This window comes from Salvelinus namaycush, chromosome 11 (assembly GCF_016432855.1).
Source record: "Salvelinus namaycush isolate Seneca chromosome 11, SaNama_1.0, whole genome shotgun sequence".
Lineage (NCBI taxonomy): Eukaryota > Metazoa > Chordata > Actinopteri > Salmoniformes > Salmonidae > Salvelinus > Salvelinus namaycush.
Window position 1 is genome coordinate 37,305,707 of NC_052317.1, and position 15,828 is coordinate 37,321,534.

A 15,828-nucleotide genomic window follows, 5' to 3' on the forward strand; every position below is an offset into this window, starting at 1 on the left:
GGATGGATGAATGGCTTATTGTTCTTCTCTTTGTAGCTGTGTTTTCATTTTTACTGGTCAAGCAACAACTGAGCGAGCAAAATAAAACCTTTAGGTTGTACTCAATCTCTGAAAGTAGCAACTCTATTTCAGTCTGAGAAACGTTTGTTTTTCTTATCTTTGTTTGGTTGCGACGTTGTCTTTCATGGAACAGTGTTGTATTTCCCCACGGGCTTTAAAGGGATGATTTTGACCATATATGGTTAATTAGGGGCGTTTCTAAATGCAAATAGCCAAGGTCTTGTACAAGCACTTAAGGTTGAGAACAATTGGTATTTATCAATGGTTATCTCCTACCGGTGTGCATGTGATGCTCGTAGGATTGTTTGATAAATCACACTTTTTCTATGCGTACCAACATTTAAAAAATCTATTCGGAAGTATTTTAGAATGGTTTCAACACAATTATGATAAATGAGGCCCCAGAGCTGCTAGGCCCATCAAGGTTGCTAGGACCATCAGGGTTGCTAGGTGCATCAGGGTTGCTAGGTGCATCAGGGCTGCTAGGCCCATCAGGGTTGCTAGGTGCATCAGGGTTGCTAGATACATCAGGGTTGCTAGGTGCATCAGGGTTGCTAGATACATCAGGGTTGCTAGGTGCATCAGGGTTGCTAGGCACATCAGGGTTGCTAGGTGCATCAGGGTTGCTAGGGACATCAGGGCCATAGGGGGTTGCTAGGGCCATCAGGGTTGCTAGGTGCATCAGGGTTGCTAGGTGCATCAGGGTTGCTAGGTGCATCAGGGCTGCTAGGTGCATCAGGGTTGCTAGGGGCATCAGGTTTGCTAGGTGCATCAGGGCTGCTAGGTGCATCAGGGCTGCTAGGTGCATCAAGGTTGCTAGGTACATCAGGGCTGCTAGGTACATCAGGGTTGCTAGGTGCATCAGGGTTGCTAGGTACATCAGGGTTGCTAGGTGCATCAGGGTTGCTAGGTACATCAGGGTTGCTAGGTAAATCAGGGCTGCTAGGTACATCAGGGTTGCTAGGTGCATCAGGGTTGCTAGGTACATCAGGGTTGCTAGGTGCATCAGGGTTGCTAGGTGCATCAGGGTTGCTAGGTACATCAGGGTTGCTAGGTGCATCAGGGTTGCTAGGTGCATCAGGGTTGCTAGGTAAATCAGGGCTGCTAGGTACATCAGGGTTGCTAGGTGCATCAGGGTTGCTAGGTACATCAGGGTTGCTAGGTGCATCAGGGTTGCTAGGTACATCAGGGTTGCTAGGTAAATCAGGGCTGCTAGTCCAATCAGGGTTGCTAGGGACATTAGGGTTGCTAGGGACATCAGGGTTGCTAGGGCCATCAGGGTTGCTAGGGCCATCAGGGTTGCTAGGGCCATAGGGTTAGCTATGTAGAGGGGCACTGTGGACCATGTTGATCATTCCTTTATCTATCCACAATGCACTGCATGTGTTTATCCCCTGGTCATCTGTCCATGTATTCCTCCTTTATCCCCTGTCATCTATCCATGTATCCCCCCTCTATTCCCTGGTCATCTATCCATGTATCCCTCCTTTATCCCCTGGTCATCTATCCATGTATCGCTCTTTTATCCCCTGGTCATCTATCCATGTATCGCTCTTTTATCCCCTGGTCATCTATCCATGTATCCCTCCTCTATTCCCTGGTCCTCTATCCATGTATCCCTCCTCTATCCAGGTGTCTCACTGAGATCCGTTATAGCAACAAAACATTTCACCATGTCACTGGATTTAGTTAAAAGTTCGGTACAAAAAATACCAAAATGTCCTTACGTTGATTACTTTTTGCAAATCCAATCCGTTTTCCATGTTGATTTAATGTCATCGCATTGCTTTTTGTGGTTGGGTAGAGGGTAGCTATCACAGTGGGGAGTAGGGAGGGAGCCCTGGAGAAGAGGAAGAATCAGAACACACTCTGGTCACGTTGAAAGGATTCACAGGCCTTAAGACATATGGAGGACTATGGCAACTTCCTGTAACTATTAACTTTGGCACCGACTAGATCACACCCATGCGGAGAACCATGTACATTCTCAAGCTGGTGAATAACCAACGTTCCACGGAAAAGGCCACAGACAACTGACCAGTTCCAGTAGCTGTAAAAGTGGTGAGGAGGAATATTCTACTGAATCTCTACTGTATCCTATGGAGGGACATTCAGTTAAATTGTCTGGCAGCAGGTTTCCTTTCCTTTTTGTTTTGTTTGTTCATATACTGCATCTGAAATGGCACCCTGTCCTCTATATAGTGCACTGCTTTTGACCTAACACCTATAAACCCTGGTCAAAAGTAGTGCACTGTATAGGGCACAGGGTGCTATTTCAGACACAGCCATCTTGAGAGGATTGACTCATCGGATTTGAATATGATCATAATCACCCGTGTTTTTATTTTGATAATTCTATTCTGTATTTTTAATTAGTTTTGTGAATATTCATGTGAGATCATAGCCGGATCAATCTGCTGATTAGGTGAGGTCATCATTATGACTCGGACGCTAGTGGTTAGATGGTAACGGCTAGAGGTACAGCTTAAAACAAGAGTCTTCTCACACACACACACACACACACACACACAGGCACGCACACACACACACAGGCACGGCGCACACACACACACACACACACACACACACACACACACACACACACACACACACAGGCACGGGCGCACACACACACACACACCAGCACGGGCGCACACACACACACACACACACACACACACAATAAATACTTTATCTGAATCCAAGAATGACTCAAATATTTCAAAGGTCTTTGTATACATGGACAGAGAAAGCTACCCATAATACCCACCGACACCGAGAGTGGTAAAACAGCTTAATGAAGTGTCTTTGCTGAGGGCTATAATAGTAGCGTAATGTTTATCTGTCTGTGTCGGGGCCTCTACATCTCTCGCTCCTCCTGTTATGTATTCTAGACTAGACTGCCGCATCACGTCGCTCACTGTGTCATTCATTACATCAGGCTGCCAATGCTTAAAGGAAAACTCTACCCAAAAACTAGATTTTGGTATTCGTTTCATTAGTCCAAAAAGATACTTTTTAGGGTGGAATTTCCCTTTAAATAGATAAGACAAACATACAGACAGACATGTTTTTCGGTGACATTTCACCTGAAAGAACAACTAAGATTATTGCACTGCACCAATGGCTTCTTCTTAGACTGACAGTGTGTGGGGAAAACGTCATGCTGCATTACATTTTTATGGGACTTCCTACGCTAGGCTAATGTCTGTGTTCAAAAGATAATTGGCATCTTTCTCATTCCCCCGCGTCCATTTGTGCTGTATCAGTTTCCGTCTCGTCTTTGAACTCCCATTTTGTTATTTTGCCTTTCCACTAAGCCGCTGTGTGATCTTCAGAAAGTAAGACTCATCCATTGCAATGCAGAACGCCAACCAAGCAGCAACAGTAGCAACTAGCAAAAAAACAAAATGGCCACCTATAGAGAACCACATCCTGCAAGGTCAAGAGAATCAAAGAGACTCCTTATCCTTCATCACACAGCCCACACAGTATAATGCATTCTTCTCGCTCTCTAACGTACCTCAGCCTACTGTTATTGCTTTAGGAGGGAGGATTTAATTGTATAGCTATTGGCCACGGCGATAACTATTGGCCACGGCGATAACTCATCTCCTCTAGTTGTATAAGGACGATCTCAATGGCGGATGTTTATTCACGGTAGTCCTTGATGGAGAGAGAGAACAGTTATAGACCCACCAGTTATAGACCCACAGGAGTAAAGAAAGGACAGTGGTGGAAAAAGTACCCAATTGTCATACTTGAGAAAAGTATATACATCAAAGTGTCTTTTTTTTAAGTCTGCTTAGTAAGTCCGCCAGATCAGAGGCAGTAGAGAGATGACAATGCGTTATATTGATATCTGTGTGAAATGGACCATTATTCTGTCTTGCCTGAGCATTTGACATGTACTGTAGGGTGTACTTTTTGGTGTCAGGGAAATTGTATGGGAGTAAAAAAATGACATTTTTTATTTAGGAATGTAGTGGAGTAAAAGTCAAAAAAATCTAAATCTAAATAGTCAGAAAGTTAAGTACAGATAGCACATAAAAAGACTTAAGTAGTACTTGAAAGTATTTTTACCACTGAGAAAGAGACTGACTGTAAGGGATCTTCTTGTTGGGAACACAAGGTGACGGTTCAGTCATTAGTACAACGTCTGAATGAATATGCAGCCACAGAGTTTCAGGGCGTAGGGGTTGAAAAGATCAACCTACTTGGTTAATTAACGCTAATCCACAAGGCTATGGAGCAGCCTTCTGTCTGGATGAACATGTTTGTGTTGTGTAACAGTATAACTTTAGTACGTCCCCTCGCCCCGACCTCGGGCGCGAACCAGGGACCCTCTGCACACATCAACAACTGACACCCACGAAGCGTCGTTACCCATCGCTCCACAAAAGACGCGGCCCTTGCAGAGCAAGGGGAAACCCTACTTCAGGTCTCAGAGCAAGTGACGTAACCGATTGAAATCCTATTAGCGCGTACCCGCTAACTAGCTAGCCATTTCACATCCGTTACAGTTGCAGCCTGCAGATGGAGGCAGGACACACAATACAACGTCTGAATGAATATGCAGCTCAGAGAGATTCAGAGGGTTGTTATTGTCAAAGAGAACAACTTCAATGACATACCTGGTTAAATAATGGCAATACATAGAGAAGTGGTAGCAGCCTTTCAGACGGTAGCGCAGCAGCACACAACATCTCAACGTACCTTTTAAATAAGATATAACACGTGTCTTGGTGACACTAGTATGGATTCTCCCCCCCCCCCCCCCACCCAGCCGCAAGGTTGTGCTTTTTTTCTACTCCGGCACTAGTTATCTGATTCAACTGTTCAGTTTATGAAACGCTCCAATCATGTCTTGCTACTGCTGTGATAGAAGAAAACACGTGAAATCTAGTGAGGGGCATTCTACCGTTTGCTTCAACTGTACGCTCTAAGTCAACACCAGAATTAAAAAAATATATATCCTAAATCCATTTAGTGCTTTTAATATTTCTGAATTCATAACAGCTTTTAAGTGTTCTAAACATCCTCTCGAGAAATGAAGAATTCTATATGTTATCAGCCTGAGGTATTCACAAGGACCTTTCCACTGTAAACGTGGCTGCTTTGCTGTTAATTGAAAGGTGTTTAGCGGTCATTGGGTTATTTCATTGCTCTAAACAACTTATATCTCACTGAAACACATTTCCTCCAGGTTGTAATATACAAAGCCTTTCGCTTTCAGAAAATTACTCAAATTATGTGCTGAATCTGTCTGCAAAATCGTAATCCAACTTTCTTGGAAACCGGAGGCTTGTATGTATTTTTGGTTCCAGGAACGGTTGTGACTGAGGAAAACATGAGTGATTTTAATCTGGTTCTTATTTATTTCAGTTCAATTCAGGGCTCAGACACAAACCAATCATCAAACAGCTTGACTCCTTACATTTCCCGGAGTTGACTTTCAGGGTGGTTCTCAATGCAGCGCAACAGCGCCATCTAGGAGACCGTTTGTGGAATTGCTGTATATGTCAGCAATTCCACAAACGGTTTTCTAGATGGCGCTGTTGCGCTGCATAGCTTTTTTTCTCACTTTACTCTAGCAGAGGTCTACATCACAAAAACCACAGCAATTTAGTTAAGTGAACACACGTTAATCGGATGTATTGATCAGCCATTAAAGCACTGGAAGGCAGATGAGTAAGACATGCTGATACTAAAGCACTGTGTGCAGTCTCTCTATCTTTATCCCTCTTACTGACAGTTGTGGCTGTTTCCTGTGATATATTGTTGTCCTCTACCTTCTTGCCCTTTGTGCTGTTGTCTGTGCCCAATAATGTTTGTACCCTGTTTTGTGCTGCTACCATGTTGTGTTGTTACCATGTTGTTGTCATGTGTTGCTGCCTTGCTATGTTGTTGTCTTAGGTCTCTCTTTATGTAGTGTTGTGTTGTCTCTCTTGTCGTGATGTGTGTTATTTCCTATATTTGTATTTAATTTATTTGTATTTTTATTCCCAGCCCCCGTCCCCGCAGGACACCTTTTGACTTGCCTAGTTAAATAAAGATTAAATAAAAAATATATCCCGACACTGACCACAAGCAGGCCTAGCTCATGAGGACCTGCTCAACAGTAGGGTTAGAACCAAAACCTGCACACACAGAGCTCCCCAGGAGAAGGGCCAGCCCTGCTTTAAGGCTACACAATGAAAGTGAATGTGTGCCCACTGTCCAGATACTCCACCAACTTCATCAGTGCTCCAACAAGATCTGGGACAGTCTCTCTCCCTCAGTGAACCCCCCATCGCTCTCTCTCCCTCAGTGAACCCCCATCTCTCTCTCTCTCCCTCAGTGAACCCCCCATCTCTCTCTCTCTCTCCCTCAGTGAACCCCCCATCGCTCTCTCTCCCTCAGTGAACCCCCCATCTCTCTCTCTCTCTCCCTCAGTGAACCCCCCATCGCTCTCTCTCCCTCAGTGAACCCCCCATCTCTCTCTCTCTCCCTCAGTGAACCCCCCATCTCTCTCTCTCCCTCAGTGAACCCCCCATCGCTCTCTCTCCCTCAGTGAACCCCCCATCGCTCTCTCTCTCCCTCAGTGAACCCCCCATCTCTCTCTCTCCCTCAGTGAACACCCCCATCACTCTCTCTCCCTCAGTGAACACCCCCATCGCTCTCTCTCCCTCAGTGAACCCCCCATCTCTCTCTCTCCCTCAGTGAACCCCCCAACTCTCTCTCTCTCTCCCTCCCTCAGTGAACCCCCCATCTCTCTCTCCCTCCCTCAGTGAACCCCCCATCTCTCTCTCTCCCTCCCTCAGTGAACCCCCCATCTCTCTCTCTCCCTCAGTGAACCCCCCAACTCTCTCTCTCTCTCTCCCTCAGTGAACCCCCATCTCTCTCCCTCCCTCGGTGAACCCTCCATCTCTCTCTCCCTCCCTCACTGAACCCCCCATCTCTCTCTCTCCCTCAGTGAACCACCCATCTCTCTCTCTCTCTCCCTCAGTGAACCCCCCATCTCTCTCTCTCTCTCTCTCTCTCGCCCTCCCTCAGTGAACCCCCCCCATCTCTCTCTCACCCTCCCTCAGTGAACTCCCCCATCTCTCTCTCACCCTCCCTCAGTGAACCCCCCATCTCTCTCTCTCTCGCCCTCCCTCAGTGAACCCCCCATCTCTCTCTCTCTCTCACCCTCCCTCAGTGAACACCTCCATCTCACCCTCCCTCAGTGAACCCCATCTCTCTCTCTCACCCTCCCTCAGTGAACCCCCATCTCTTTCGAGCCAAAATGAGCCCATTTGGTTTTGTGATAGAGGGATGAAGTGTCCTCCATCCTGGTGCCGTCTCCTTTATAGACTCTGCTGTCTACTTTATAAACACCATAGCAGCAGGATGGTGTCCAGTGTGAGTGTGTGGCACCGTCGTTACTAATTTATCCCATCTTTCTATACACTGTCCTGACAAGCCACCCTCGCCGCTTGTTCACTCGATATCGGTCATAAAAAATGTAGAGGAGGCAAGGCCACGGGGGGGGGTTACCCAACATATCGGGTTCCTCTTCCAAGATCCTATTACAGTTACTGCCACCTCTGCCATCAACCCAGAGCTGTGGGGACAGGACTTTGCTCTTGTTTTTCTATTTATTTGTATTGCCATTGGCTTTGTGATCCTATTTGAAGTGTGACAACAACAACGACAACAACAACATGACTTTTAGGATGGATATACTCCTTTATTTACTCTTGGTTGTTGACAAGGCTGTTTCTAAGAAAGGTGAGATTTTTCCATTGAATATATTTCTAGAACATTTGCCTCAGCAAATTCAGTTACAATGCTCACTGTGCCTTCGGGAAGTATTCAGACCACTTCACTTTTTCAAAAGATTTTACATTACAGCCTTATTCGAAAATAGATTTTTTTTAAATATATATATACATCAGCAATCTACACACAATACCCCATAATGACAAAGTGAAAAAAAAGAAGTTTTTAAATCTTTGCAAATGTGTTACAAATTAAAACCAGAAATACCTTATTTACATAAGTATTCAGATCCTTTGCTACGAGACTCGAAATTGAGGTCAGGTGCATCCTGTTTCCATTGATCATCCTTGAGATGTTTCTACAACTTGGTTAGAGTCCACCTGTGGTAAATTCAGTTGATTGGACATGATTTGGAAAGGCACACACCTGTCTATGTAAGGTCCCTCAGTTGACAGTGCATGTCAGAGCTAAAACCAAGCCATGAGGTCAAAGGAATTGTCCGTAGAGCTCCAAGACAGGATTGTGTCGAGGCACAGATCTGGGGAAGGGTACCAAAACATTTCTGCAGCATTGAAGGTCTCCCTCGGGGGAGAAGGGCCTTGGTCGGGGAGGTGACCAAGAACCTGATGGTCACTCTGACAGAGCTCTAGAGTTCCTCTGTGGAGATGGGAGAACCTTTCAGAAGGACAACCATCTCTGCAGCACTCCACCAATCAGGCCTTTATGGTAGAGTGGCCAGACTCCTCAGTAAAAGGCACATGACAGCCCGCTTGGAGTTTGCCAAATGGCCCCTAAAGACTCTCAGACCATGAGAAACAAGATTCTCTGGTCTGATGAAACCAAGATTGAACTCTTTGGCCTGAATGTCAAGTCTAGAAGAAACCTGGCACCATCCCTACGGTGAAGCATGGTGGTAGCAGCATCATGCTGTGGGGATATTTTTCAGGGACTGGGAGACTAGTTCGGATCGTGGCAAAGATGAACGGAGCAATGTACAGAGAGATCCTTGATGAAAACCTTCGGGACACGTCTCTGAATGTCTTTGAGTGGCCCAGCCAGAGCCCGGACTTGAACCCGATTGAACATTTCTGGAGAGACCTGTGCATCAACGCTCCCCATCCAACCCGACAGAGCTTGAGAGGATCTGCAGAGGAGAATGAGAGAAACTCCCCAAATACAGGTGTGGCAAGCTTGAAGCGTTCTTCCGAAGACTGAAGGCTGTAATCGCTGCCAAAGGTGCTTCAACAAAGTACTGAGTAAGGGGTCTGAATACTTATGTAAATGTTATTTTTTTATTTTTATAGATTTTGAAAAATGTATAAAAACCTGTTTTTCATTTGTCATTATGGGGTATTGTGATGTCATTATGGGGTATTGTGATGTCATTATGGGGTATTGTGTGGAGATGGATGAGGGGGAAAAAATCATTTAAATCCATTTTAGAATAAGGTTGTAACGTAACAATGTGTAAAAAGTCAAGGGGTCTGAATACTTTCTGAATGCACTGTCTATGTGTGTTGTAAGTAACTGTTGTTACTGATGTGTAAATTATAAACTAATACATAACAGGAAACTAATTACAAAACTTTTACAAAACCCTCTGTGAATCTACACTATATAAAAAATAATATGATCTATAAAACTACACCTTTTACTCCTCTACCTTATATTTCCAAGGGGTGAAATGTGGTGGGATCCTCTCTGCCTCTTCCGGCAACATCTCCAGCCCCAACTACCCAGGTCTGTACCCGTACAACATGGAGTGTGTGTGGCTGATTGTAGTGGCCGAGGGGTCCTCCGTCCTGCTCACCTTCCACGACTTTGAGTTGGAGTATCACGTCACCTGCTCCTACGACCACATCAAGATCTATAACGGTGTATCCGAGGATGAGGGAAACCTCCTGGGGACGTTCTGTGGTGTCATGTCCCCTCCTCAGTTCACCTCCTCCTGGAATGTTATGTCGATCATTTTCCACTCCGATCGTCATGTGACTCACAGAGGGTTCTCTGTGAGCTACAGGAAAGGTGAGCTTTAACTTTCTCGCACAGGATAAACAAAGCCATTGATATGCATGTATGGCTTTGCTGAGTACAGCCACTCAAACCTCACAGTACCCACAACAAGGAACAACACAAGGCAGGACCTTGAGTAGTTGGATCAGGTGTTTTAACTTAGAGCTGGGCTGGAACAAAAGCCTGCACACCCTGTCTCTCTCTCTCCCGCTAGATATGTGTGGTGGGGTCCTAACTGGTCTGTCTGGCATCATCTCCAGCCCCGGCTACAGTCCAGATACCCAGTACAGCAACAACGCTGACTGTTCCTGGACGGTCCATGTATCCAACCGCAGCGTGGTCAGTCTGGTCTTCCTCGACTTCCAGGTATGTTCTCTAACATGTAAAGACAATCGATGCATCTCAAATCGTACCCAATTTCATCTATATAGTTCACTACTTTGGGCCAGAGCCCGGGCACTATATGGGGAATAGGGAGCCAATTGGGATGCACATACTGTAAGTTTCTAAGTATCCCGAATGGGTCATAAATATGACGTGAAAAAATAAAAATGTAATTCATTCACTCCAGCTGGAGAACAACGAGGGCTGTAATTTTGACTTCGTGGCTCTCTTCGACGGCCCCACCGTCACTCACAGACACCTGGGGAACTACTGTGGAGGGGAGAAGCCTCCTAAAATTGTTACTACCTCCAATCAGCTGCTGGTGATGTTCAAGTCTGACTTCAACATCGGGGGACGAGGGTTCAAGGCTTACTACTACTCAGGTAGGTAGGATGCTGGAAGACGTATACTACCGGTTTACTGACCACTAAGTCACTCCCTCATGGCTGTCCTGTACTATACCGAGGCACATGGGGAGGGATTAAACTGTCCTGTACTATACTGAGGTCCATGGGGAGGGATTAAACTGTCCTGTACTATACCGAGGCACATGGGGAGGGATTAAACTGTCCTGTACTATACCGAGGTCCATGAGGAGGGATTAAACTGTCCTGTACTATACTGAGGTCCATGGGGAGGGATTAAACTGTCCTGTACTATACCGAGGCACATGGGGAGGGATTAAACTGTCCTGTACTATACTGAGGCACATGGGGAGGGATTAAACTGTCCTGTACTATACTGAGGTCCATGGGGAGGGATTAAACTGTCCTGTACTATACTGAGGCACATGGGGAGGGATTAAACTGTCCTGTACTATACTGAGGTCCATGGGGAGGGATTAAACTGTCCTGTACTATACTGAGGCACATGGGGAGGGATTAAACTGTCCTGTACTATACTGAGGTCCATGGGGAGGGATTAAACTGTCCTGTACTATACTGAGGCACATGGGGAGGGATTAAACTGTCCTGTACTATACTGAGGTCCATGGGGAGGGATTAAACTGTCCTGTACTATACTGAGGCACATGGGGAGGGATTAAACTGTCCTGTACTATACTGAGGTCCATGGGGAGGGATTAAACAGTCCTGTACTATACTGAGGCACATGGGGAGGGATTAAACTGTCCTGTACTATACTGAGGTCCATGGGGAGGGATTAAACTGTCCTGTACTATACTGAGGTCCATGGGGAGGGATTAAACTGTCCTGTACTATACTGAGGTCCATGGGGAGGGATTAACTGTCCTGTACTATACTGAGGTCCATGGGGAGGATTAAACTCTCCTGTACTATACTGAGGTCCATGGGGAGGGATTACACATGGGGAGGGATTAAACTGTCCTGTACTATACTGAGGTCCATGGGGAGGGATTAAACATGGGGAGGGATTACACTGTCCTGTACTATACTGAGGTCCATGGGGAGGGATTAAACATGGGGAGGGATTAAACTGTTCTGTACTATACTGAGGTCCATGGGGAGGGATTAAACATGGGGAGGGATTAAACTGTTCTGTACTATACTGAGGTCCATGGGGAGGGATTAAACTGTGCTGTACTATACTGAGGTCCATGGGGAGGGATTAAACTGTCCTGTACTATATTGAGGTCCATGGGGAGGGATTAAACTGTCCTGTACTATACTGAGGTCCATGGGGAGGGATTAAACTGTCCTGTACTATACTGAGGTCCATGGGGAGGGATTAAACTGTCCTGTATTATACTGAGGTCCATGGGAAGGGATTAACTGTCCTGTACTATACTGAGGTCCATGGGGAGGATTAAATTGTCCTGTACTATAAGGAGGTCCATGGGGAGGGATTAAATATGGGGAGGGATTAAACTGTCCTGTACTATACTGAGGTCCATGGGGAGGGATTAAACATGGGGAGGGATTAAACTGTTCTGTACTATACTGAGGTCCATGGGGAGGGATTAAACATGGGGAGGGATTAAACTGTTCTGTACTATACTGAGGTCCATGGGGAGGGATTAAACTGTCCTGTACTATACCGAGGCACATGGGGAGGGATTAAACTGTCCTGTACTATACTGAGGCACATGGGGAGGGATTAAACTGTCCTGTACTATACTGAGGTCCATGGGGAGGGATTAAACTGTCCTGTACTATACTGAGGCACATGGGGAGGGATTAAACTGTCCTGTACTATACTGAGGTCCATGGGGAGGGATTAAACTGTCCTGTACTATACTGAGGCACATGGGGAGGGATTAAACTGTCCTGTACTATACTGAGGTCCATGGGGAGGGATTAAACTGTCCTGTACTATACTGAGGCACATGGGGAGGGATTAAACTGTCCTGTACTATACTGAGGTCCATGGGGAGGGATTAAACTGTCCTGTACTATACTGAGGCACATGGGGAGGGATTAAACTGTCCTGTACTATACTGAGGTCCATGGGGAGGGATTAAACTGTCCTGTATTATACTGAGGCACATGGGGAGGGATTAAACTGTCCTGTACTATACTGAGGTCCATGGGGAGGGATTAAACTGTCCTGTACTATACTGAGGCACATGGGGAGGGATTAAACTGTCCTGTACTATACTGAGGCACATGGGGAGGGATTAAACTGTCCTGTACTATACTGAGGTCCATGGGGAGGGATTAAACAGTCCTGTACTATACTGAGGCACATGGGGAGGGATTAAACTGTCCTGTACTATACTGAGGTCCATGGGGAGGGATTAAACTGTCTTAAACTGTCCTGTACTATACTGAGGTACATGGGGAGGGATTCAACTGTCCTGTACTATATTGAGGCACATGGGGAGGGATTCAACTGTCCTGTACTATACTGAGGTCCATGGGGAGGGATTAAACTGTCCTGTACTATACTGAGGTCCATGGGGAGGGATTAAACTGTCCTGTACTATACTGAGGTCCATGGGGAGGGATTAACTGTCCTGTACTATACTGAGGTCCATGGGGAGGATTAAACTGTCCTGTACTATACTGAGGTCCATGGGGAGGGATTACACATGGGGAGGGATTAAACTGTCCTGTACTATACTGAGGTCCATGGGGAGGGATTAAACATGGGGAGGGATTACACTGTCCTGTACTATACTGAGGTCCATGGGGAGGGATTAAACATGGGGAGGGATTAAACTGTTCTGTACTATACTGAGGTCCATGGGGAGGGATTAAACATGGGGAGGGATTAAACTGTTCTGTACTATACTGAGGTCCATGGGGAGGGATTAAACTGTGCTGTACTATACTGAGGTCCATGGGGAGGGATTAAACTGTCCTGTACTATATTGAGGTCCATGGGGAGGGATTAAACTGTCCTGTACTATACTGAGGTCCATGGGGAGGGATTAAACTGTCCTGTATTATACTGAGGTCCATGGGAAGGGATTAACTGTCCTGTACTATACTGAGGTCCATGGGGAGGATTAAATTGTCCTGTACTATACTGAGGTCCATGGGGAGGGATTAAATATGGGGAGGGATTAAACTGTCCTGTACTATACTGAGGTCCATGGGGAGGGATTAAACTGTTCTGTACTATACTGAGGTCCATGGGGAGGGATTAAACATGGGGAGGGATTAAACTGTTCTGTACTATACTGAGGTCCATGGGGAGGGATTAAACTGTCCTGTACTATACTGAGGTCCATGGGGAGGGATTAAACTGTCCTGTACTATACTGAGGTCCATGGGGAGGGATTAAACTGTCCTGTACTATACTGAGGTCCATGAGGAGGGATTAAACTGTCCTGTACTATTCTGAGGTCCATGGGGAGGGATTAAACTGTCCTGTACTATACTGAGGTCCATGGGGAGGGATTAAACTGTCCTGTACTATACCGAGGTCCATGTGGAGGGATTAAACTGTCCTGTACTATACTGAGGTCCATGGGGAGGGATTAAACTGTCCTGTACTATACTGAGGTCCATGGGGAGGGATTAAACTGTCCTGTACTATACTGAGGTCCATGGGGAGGGATTAAACTGTCCTGTACTATACTGAGGTCCATGGGGAGGGATTAAACTGCACATTCACTGACACCAGGACTGTGTTCAGTAGAGAGTAAATGTTTTGAAAAGCTGAACCTATTCAATAACAACACATTTTTTGTTACATTTTGGCTACTGTGTGACCTACTTAAAGACAACCCTGTTTTCCCTCATATGTCCATCTGTCTGACAGGTGAATGCCAGCAGGTGCTGTCTGTACCAAGTGCGAATTTCACCAGCCCCCACTACCCTAACATCTACCCAAACAACATCAACTGTCACTGGACCATCAACCTGGCCGGGGGCTACCGCATCAAACTGTTCTTCAACGCTATAGAGCTAGAGGACAGGAACAGCCTATCAGACGAGTGTGACTATGACTCTGTAGCGGTGCATGATGGGAGCAGGGAGACAGCCCCGTTGCTAGGGCGATGGTGTGGCTCGGAACAACCCGGGTCTTTGATCTCTAAGAGCAACAACATGCTGGTGGTCCTCAGTACAGACAGGAACTATGCTTATAAAGGGTTCTCTGCTTCCTATGTAGGAGGTGAGTGTCTGAACTGAAGTACGGCTGGCCGAAAGTTATCCAAACTATCAACTTTACACTTATTTAATCATTCAAGAGACAAATGCAATTACAAACGTGTGTGTGTGTGTGTGTGTGTTCGTGCTTGTGTTATGTCTCCACCTCAATCCCAGTGGTACCAGTTAACATCAGCTGTACGAGGACAGAGTTTACCATCCACATCTCCCAGCAGTCACTGCCTGGGCTGGAACGTGAGAGTATCTATCTGGGGGACCGCTCCTGTACCGCCCAGCTGACACCTACCACCTATAAGATACTGGCACGCTTCGAAAAATGTGGCACTGCAGGCCAGGTAACTAACTACCCACTGGTTGATTCAAATTGTTTCCATTTGAATTCAATTACATTGAGCCAACGTGGAATAGACGTTGAATTGTCATCTGTGCCTAGTGGGTAGCCACTGGCATGATGATGACGCCAGTTTATAGCGGTTTAATTTTTCTTCTTAATTTGTCCATTTTATTGAAGCGACAGGACAGTGTATATGTGAATTGAGGATACTAGAGGATGTGACAAAATAACAGTGGGACTGGGATTTGATCCCACACGGTCACAAGCATATGTTGTCTGATTGTTGTCCATCTGTATAACCCTGACCCTTAACCTCTAACCCCTGACCAGCCACGGCGTAACATCACCATGCTGGTGAACACGCTCTACATCGACTTCTCCGACGGGAAGGGGCGGAGCATCCAGGAGTATGAGGTACAGTGCGACGCCCAGCGCAAGATGGCCACCATTCACATTGTCTCAGCCGAGGAGCGCCAGAAGATGAACGAGCTGGCCCGACGCCAAGCAGAGGGGTCCGGGGGAGGTGGAGGGAAGGAGGCAGACCCAGAGCCTCACGACCCCAGTGATATAGTGTTTATTAGCATCTGTGTGCTGGCTGTTGTACTGATGGTGATTGCTGTAATCTGGCTGGTACTGCTTTAGTAGAGATGGGGGTAAGAGGAGGGAGAAGAGAGCAGAGGTGGGCGATGCAGTCTGTGAGCCAGGACACGTTGAGGTTTATAATGAAAACTGACAGATTTATTTTTGTAATAAAAT

The 15,828-nt window shown here is 46.2% G+C and overlaps 1 protein-coding gene across 1 annotated transcript; it reads left to right on the forward strand.

The window, feature by feature from the left end:
* The first annotated feature begins 2,522 nt into the window (after positions 1–2,522).
* On the forward strand, positions 2,523–15,714 carry cdcp2 (CUB domain containing protein 2). Its single transcript, XM_039003260.1, has 7 exons — positions 2,523–2,538; positions 9,481–9,828; positions 10,031–10,182; positions 10,388–10,583; positions 14,389–14,742; positions 14,895–15,073; positions 15,403–15,714. Exons 1-7 carry the CDS (start codon positions 2,523–2,525, stop codon positions 15,712–15,714), a joined length of 1,557 nt encoding a protein of 518 aa, XP_038859188.1.
* The last annotated feature ends 114 nt before the right edge of the window (positions 15,715–15,828 follow it).

Excerpts from the sequence above, each read along its gene's own strand:
- cdcp2 (XM_039003260.1), top strand. Across the intron at positions 10,183-10,387 it reads TGGTCTTCCTCGACTTCCAG|CTGGAGAACAACGAGGGCTG; the intron begins GTATGTTCTCTA and ends CATTCACTCCAG. Across the intron at positions 10,584-14,388 it reads CAAGGCTTACTACTACTCAG|GTGAATGCCAGCAGGTGCTG; the intron begins GTAGGTAGGATG and ends TCTGTCTGACAG.